Here is a 7,550-nt window from a genome sequence, read left to right as displayed (position 1 = left end):
GTTATGCTTATTCAGCATGAACACTACTTCATGCTGCAAGGTTAGTTTGTGACAAGCCTGCTTTTTGTTCACGGCTGGCGTAGGGTTGCATATTATGGCGTCACCTGTTTTAAAGACGTCACCAGGCTAATGTTTGTTGTAAACCCTTTAGGCGTAGTCTCCATTGCACGTGTTTGGCCAGTAGGTATTGTTTTTTTAAAAACAGATACGCTGGTACGAAAACGCCGACTTGTTTTAGCTAAGCTGCTAATGTTTTTATGGTCGCAGGAGCATCATACACCAGAATACATATAATACATACATAATAAGTGTTAGGCACGCGCGTTATGTGGACAAGAAACCTTCGAGAGCAATTCTACAATTTCCTTGCTTACAGCTGGTCAAACTGCATGAAGAAAAGCATAACAAACAGCAAACTTCAAATAAGTGTTGAAAACAACAAAAAGCAAAGCCCGGACGCCCTCTTGGAACTTATTTTCAAAGTGCAGAGCTGCCACGACATATTAAACCCTGCGTCTTCAAACTATAACTGTTTGTTACACTTTGCCTAACCCCAATACATCTTAGGCTTGGAAATTACACGCGAGACCGGTTTCTGTTTAATTATAAACCATGCGGTCATCGCTGCCACTTCCCATTCACAGAAGGTGTTCTGTTGGCGCAGGGCTCAGTAGATGAAAAAAAAAAAGTCTTTCGTAAATCGTAGAGCTAAATAATGACATAATACCATTAGGTAGGAATAATTTTTTTCGATAAACAGGTGTTTTAGTTCTTTGAACAACTTCATACCTAGTTCATTTTCTAGTTGATGGCAGAATCGCAACGTTTTTCTGTGCCAAGTATCACCATGCCTAACTCACCCTGGGTAAAGATTACAGCCAAGGATATTTTCCGCCATGCATGTGCGAGCGGCTAGTCTGCAGAAGCTGGGCCTTTTCAGTAGCTGTAATTTACTCAAGCCCTATAGCTAGCTGTGCCGCGCATAAGCTCGGTCAAGACAGAGCAGAGCATTGTTTGGCTTGCAGCACATAATCTGGCTCGACGCACCTCAATACTACCTACTCATGCTTTGCTCCCTTGGCTTAGGCCGAGAGAGACTATTTGTACGTAAGGTTTTCATACGTAAGCGTATCTCCCCTTTCCTCGATCCACTTGACGGCATTGGGTGCTACTCTTCCCTCGCTCTTTTTAACGCTCCTGTCGGCACCCTTGATAGCCACAGGCCGTATTCAAGTTGATCATTTATAAAGCAACGGGTCTTTTTAGCATGAACAACCGACGGAGGCAGAACACTGAACGGCAATGTTTTCCCTGCGTATTAGGAACTAAACTTGTGTTTTGCGCAGCCCCAATTTGACAGAAATCTTCGAACATGTTTGCGCTAAGCAGCGGCGGGGCATAAAAATGCTCGCCTTCGCAATTATTCCTGAAGTCCATTTTATAGCATCTTCTTTTACAAGTTGAGTCTTATGTCATGAAAAGTGTATATATTACCGTGGTACAAAAGAAGTACCGATTTGTGTAGCGCGCAGCAAAAGCAAAGCGAAACTTCGTGCTTTCGTTTCAAGTGACAGACATGATGATCTCATGAGCTATAATACTTTAGGGTTCTCAGATCGCAAGAAACACCTTGCTGTGGGTGTCAGGCGCCCTCTGAAGCGATCTTCTTCCAGGTGAATTTCTCCCAAGCACGCCAGACGAGGGAGAAACTGCCTGCAGAATAGTTAACTTTTGTCATCTACTGCTTCCTGATGACGCGATCGATGGACGAGGTATGAAAAAAAGATAGAAAAACTGAACCGAGTTGCCCCGTCTGCAAGCGTCCAGCGCCGTCCAACACGGCTCACAAGTACGCGCTCCTGCGTTCTGCCTCATTATGGCGAGTTATCGCGATAACTCACCTAGCTCTGAAACGGAGGGGGAAGGTGATGTCGTTCAGTGCCCCTTTCTGTCGGATGTTCAACACGATAGGACTTATATCCTCCGAAGTGGCGAGAAGAGAAGCGGGGAGCTTACACCCTACATAGGCTAATGGAGCGCAAGCAGAGACTCGGAAGTCTAAAAGCAAGCAGAGGAAACTTGCGCCTGTCGCAATAGGGGCCGCATATACTTGACAGGAAAAGTTGGGTAAACATTTAATTTGAGATACAACGGCACTCGCATCTTTGCCGGCAGTAAAATCACTTATGATGACTTCAAAATCAGGTGATTTGTAACGAAGAACAGGGATTATTATTTATTAATTCACAGCATGCCAAAATTACGATAAGCATTTTGAGAAGCGTAGATCTTTCCTAATGTATATAAGTCGGTGACTACAACTGATTAAGTGCTGATTCACCTAAATAGTCGCGGGAAAAATGGACGAATGCTCATTATAGGTCATTTTACAATGCAGTAATATGTATGCAGCAAAACATAAGCTATAAATAATATATACACTGGTGAAGTTTATATTTCTTTTATAGGGTTAGCCTCAGCACCTGTTTTGGAGGCGTAAATGGATAAACATCAGTCGTTGAGCTTTTCATTCTTACTATTTTGAGGTTTGTATTCATTGTTGAGCATAAATTAGTATTCTAAGTATTCTCATTTGGATCCGTATGAAACACCTCAAGCATTTCAGTAAAACTTCGTCTGGTTTACTTGCTGCGGCAAAAATAGAAACACAGTTAATGTTAAAAGGGCAACGACTATAACCAAATTAAACTATGCTTCCCAATAAAAATAGATATCTAGCCCTTTGTAACTATACGTTGATGTTTGTTCAGATGCATTCACTGCTGACAAAGATGCTCAAAAACGCAACACCTGTTCTCGCCACTCGATTCAAACTAGTAGTGATCTATTATTGCAAAAATACAAAAAAGGAAGGAAAAGATTATTGCCACTGGCGGCAATTGCTATCTAATATCTTAAGTACCCAAGCTGCTGCGGGCGGAAATAAAGTGACAGGGAGAGGATAGCAGGAGAGGAGAGCGATAGCGAGAAATGACAGGGACTCGATTCGCACTCGTGACCCAAAGGCTGAAAAACACTAGTGATGACCATTTGGAACTGAATGGCGATCTAACCTAGTCTCAGAGATCAGTGCGCGAAAATTGGTCTTCACGTTTTCGCAGCTTTCTTCTGTATTGATATTTTTTGCCTTTTTTAGCTTATAAAAGTTCAGTTTTCGATTACTGTAGCCTCTTCGAAAATAATCTCAACATTGTAATCTATGTTCAAACCATCGATTATCAATTTGTTTTGTGTATCTATTCAAACGTTAAGAAAGAATATAGGTTAGAATACATGATTTGTTGCGAAGCTTCTTTCCTTTTCAATAGAATCCGCCGAGCATGCGTCTTTTCAACGGAAACCCAATTAACTTTTTTTCCGGAGTTCCGTTTCCTTTCTTCCACAGAAAACTTTCATATTCACGGAGGAGCAGTTCGAGTCTTTGGTGACGCATTTCAATGTGAGCAGCTAAATCTATATACCTCAAACTTTTCAATTCTGCAGTCAGTTGCGCTCAGGATAATGGTAGATTGCACGAAAAAAGGAACACAATAAACTAAGAAACACACATTTAAACACTGCTTTAGTACTCAATCGTCTTATTTGCACCAACAATCTTCGAGTTTTTTCAGAACCACGAAATGCTGGAGATATTCGCGTCTTAAGCAGAACTTTCTGAGCCTTTCAATTTCCCGAAGAAGCAGGAATGGTTTGCAGGTCCAGAATTTAGCTTGCAGTCTGTTCAGTGCAGAAATATCTACATTATTTCAAGACGTCCGCTTAAGAAAGAGTAAGCGAAGTGATTACATGCGTGCGACATTCGCACTTTAATAGGACAGAGTCTCTTATGTAATACGAGCTAGCATCCTCGGCTATCTTTCGCGGTTCATTAATTAATTAATTAATTAATTAATTAATTAATTCAAAAGTTGTATTTTTGTCTGAAATCACATTAGCACGTTTTTATACATGTGTGCGTTTTGAATGAATCGATTATGAAGGATGACTTATACTCAAAAGCTCCTGGTTGAAGCTCCTGAGCTAAAACTCTTTTCTTGCCTACATTTTATTTTACCTTCGTTCCGGCGCCTTCAAGATGTGTCTTAGAGGTGACATGCTACCTTTGGATTCTTCAGTGATGCAAGCTTCACTGCGCTACATCTTGAAGAGCTTCAAGATGAATGGCCCTCGTCAGTGAGCCACCTTCAAAGAGACCTAAATACAGAGATGCTGGCAATTTTCTGGAAACTGAGGTGAAAACATAAAATGTATGCAGGAAAATAAACTAATGAACAAGCATGAATCTCAAATATTTGTGCCGTTACTTCCCTTTTTTTAGACAGGCTGCAGCTACCGGCACTGAAAAACTCATCTCCCCTCTTCATCCCTGTAGATAGAAAGCCCAGGCAGGGCTTCGTAAGACAATTTATAGAAAATTACTTCGTTGGGAACTGAAATGACCAAATAGTCGTTTCCAGCACATTCAATTGGAGGTTCTGCTAATGAAGGATTGAACGCAATAATAAAGAATAGATGGTAGGTGTAGAAAGAAACTTGCCTTAGAAAGGATCCTAGGATACACAACTAGCTGTTATTTACCTTTTATAATCGGCGGTGACAAAGCGGAGGCATAGGAACGCAGAGAATATTTTATTACCGTCATGAACTGTATACTTAAAATACTCGGTTCAACATATGTGCCAGATCTCAGGTGGATCCTGCATTTCTACCTGAGTAACACCTATTTTATTTTTGACCAGGTGTTTTACAAACAGGTTCACGGCACAGCCATGGGTGCTTCGATTTCGGTTACCGCTGCAAACCTTACAATGGAATGGCTGGAAAGCCGCACACTAGATTCATTCAGCCCACAACCAAATATTTTTGTGCGGTACGTGGATGACTGCTTTTCTGTTATCAAGAAGGATGCCTTACTTGATTGCACAGCGTATCTTAACATTATCGAAAGAGCCATCCAGTTCACAGTCGAAAAAGAAGAGAATGGACAACTTCTATTTTTGAACGTCTTAGTGAAACAAAGCCAGTCCGCGCTCACATTCAAAGTGTACAGGAAGAGCCGCACTCATACTGGCCGCTATCTTCACATTAACGCCCTTCACCCAGCCTCTCACAAGAGCTCAGTGGTTGCCTCGCTTTTTCGTCGAGCAGACCGCATCTGCACAGAGCCAGAAGACGTGAAGGCCGACCGTCAAAGAGTCCGCAAGGTTCTCTCCAAATGTGGCTACACGTTGCCTTTCGTCAACGGTGTGGAACACAAACTAATGCAACCCCCCCGATCTGACAGTGGCCTAGCCGCCAAAAACGTGCACCTGTGCCTTATGTGCCCGGGATCAGCGAAACCTTGGCGCGCATATTGCGATCTTACGACGTTGAGGTGTTAGACGTGCCGGCGAAAAAGCTGCGACAAGCCCTCGTCAACGTAAAGGACTGCCTGCATGCCAAACGAAAAATTTTCGGGCGTAGTATACAGTATACCGTGCAGAGACTGTGACCAAGTGTATGTGGGGGAAATTGGAAACTTTATTAAAAAGTTGAAACAACACCAGTATGATGTTGCAAACAAGAAAGCTTCGTCAAATGCTCTCGCCGAACATTCTGAAAGCAGGCAGCATGATATAGATCGGAGCAACGCGCGCATTTTAAAAACCGAAAAGATTCTCCAAAGCCGTTTATATCTAGAATCCTTAATCATTCAGACAACTGAACACACTCTTAATCGTACTGACGGGGCACTTCCTAGTGCATACGCCCGCGGCCTGGGGCACATTTTCAAGCTTAAATAGCTTCACGTTAAATAGCTTCAGCTTCACATTTTCAAGCTTAAATAGCTTAAAGACCTTTCACGTCTGTACCTGTTTGCGAACAAGGCTCCCATGTGGGGGTCAAAACGCCATTTAGGTGTTCATTTTTATTTGGTCAGTGTTCTGCCTTCTTATTCAACATATTCTTCTAGAGAAATAACGCTGCCAGGCGTCCCTGTACAAGCAGGCTTTGCGCTAACAGTTGAGTGGGTGCCATGAACACTCCTGCGACGCGAGTTTGTTCGGAAGGGGGAGCAAAGTGCCCAGTGACAACGTAGTCTAACCCTACTGCAACCCCTCTAAAACGTCGTCGCCCCACGGAACCCACATATTGTTGTGAAGAGCAGGATTCGAGCGTTCGTCAGGCTCCAGGTTTCCGGGCGGAACAGCTGTCTGCTCGTAGTACTCCAGACGGGATAGAAGCCTTTGCACAACCTGCAAAAGAATACATTTGTGACATCAGAAAGCCACCCGTACGCGTAAGCGAATATGGGTGTCACTGCTGTTAAATTTTTACAAGGAAATGCCTGCCACTTGCACTTTTCTCCAGCAGCATCTGCACAGTGCCGTCATCTGGCGCTCCCGCTTGGCGACAGCGCCTTATTTCAATGCAACCCCTGCATTGCAGAAAAAAGGCTAACAGCCCGGACAGTTTTAATTATTGACTTGCATCTATGATTTCAGATTACTCTGTGTAGTCTGGAAGGCATTAAGTATATTTATTATGTTCCAGAGCATTTTTAATGTAGCCTCCTTTGAGGAAAGCGCATGTCTCTTACCTTCAACTATAATTCTAACTTTTTTTAGCACTACTATTAACCTCTTGCTAAGTAACAGAAGGGCATGCATAGGTGAGGTGACTTGTATAGGTGAGTACTTAGGGCTCAATTTTGGCTAAGAAAAGAATTAAAAATTCTACAGTGTACGATTCGGTGCACAGCCCGCAGCCTCGTACATTGTCCGCTCCTTCTACATGGAATCGCGTTGTGAGTTTCATTCCATATTAGGCGATACTGAAAAGCAAAATGCTGTGTATTTCGCACCTATATATAGTCCGGAAAACCCAAAATTTTATATCTTACACATGCACAATATGAAATTTACAGTAGTAAATTCATAATAAAATAATACATTCTACAATAGAACAGTTCGTAGTAAATAGTACAACAGTAAATGGTAGAATTTACAGTAGTAAAATATACCCAGCTATTAGAGTGCCCGAGGACCACACGGCGAAACAAAAATTGATGTCATGCTCAGATTTTGTGCGCATTCTTCGCAATGTTAGAGAAAAAAATGGACAGGCAATTATGACAGTCGGTAATGCGAAATTTGAGTGCAGCTCTTCACACGCCTCCTGCCACCGCTGGCAGGTGGCGCTGCTAGCCTCCCTGCGGGACCTTCCCGTGGCAGCCACCTTCCGTTTGTTCATTCTTCCGCTCTCTCCGTGGCAGGCGGCGTTTCGGTCTTCTACCACCTGCCACGGTTGTCAGGTGGCGTGTTACGCAGACTACGGTGACAAAGACGACGTCTACGATGCGCAAAGCCACGAATGTGCGCATAATTAGCGCTGCTCTCCAAAACAATTTCTCAATGTTTAAGCTTTCGCGTTGCTTTCACAAATGACAACTTTCCGAAGGAGGTTAATAGCGACTTCCACGACTGGTGACTCGGCAATAAAAGGGCTTCTTTTTACAAGCACATCGACAGTCATCTACGGCACTGGAG

At 43.0% G+C, this 7,550-nt stretch overlaps 1 protein-coding gene across 2 annotated transcripts in view; it reads right to left on the bottom strand.

Moving 5' to 3' along the window:
• Positions 1-257: 257 nt before the first annotated feature.
• The window catches only part of LOC144125563 (arylsulfatase B-like), a 30,316-nt gene continuing 23,023 nt past the window's right edge, over positions 258-7,550 (bottom strand). For both annotated transcript variants that reach the window (XM_077659053.1, XM_077659054.1), the window contains one exon: positions 258-6,257. In XM_077659053.1, the coding sequence (XP_077515179.1) occupies positions 6,108-6,257 (150 nt within the window). In that variant the 3' untranslated portion in view covers positions 258-6,107. The remainder of the gene's footprint in view (positions 6,258-7,550) is intronic.

This window comes from Amblyomma americanum, chromosome 3 (genome assembly GCF_052857255.1).
Source record: "Amblyomma americanum isolate KBUSLIRL-KWMA chromosome 3, ASM5285725v1, whole genome shotgun sequence".
Lineage (NCBI taxonomy): Eukaryota > Metazoa > Arthropoda > Arachnida > Ixodida > Ixodidae > Amblyomma > Amblyomma americanum.
Note: the sequence above shows the minus strand (reverse complement) of the source record. Positions and strands in the feature narration are given on the sequence as shown.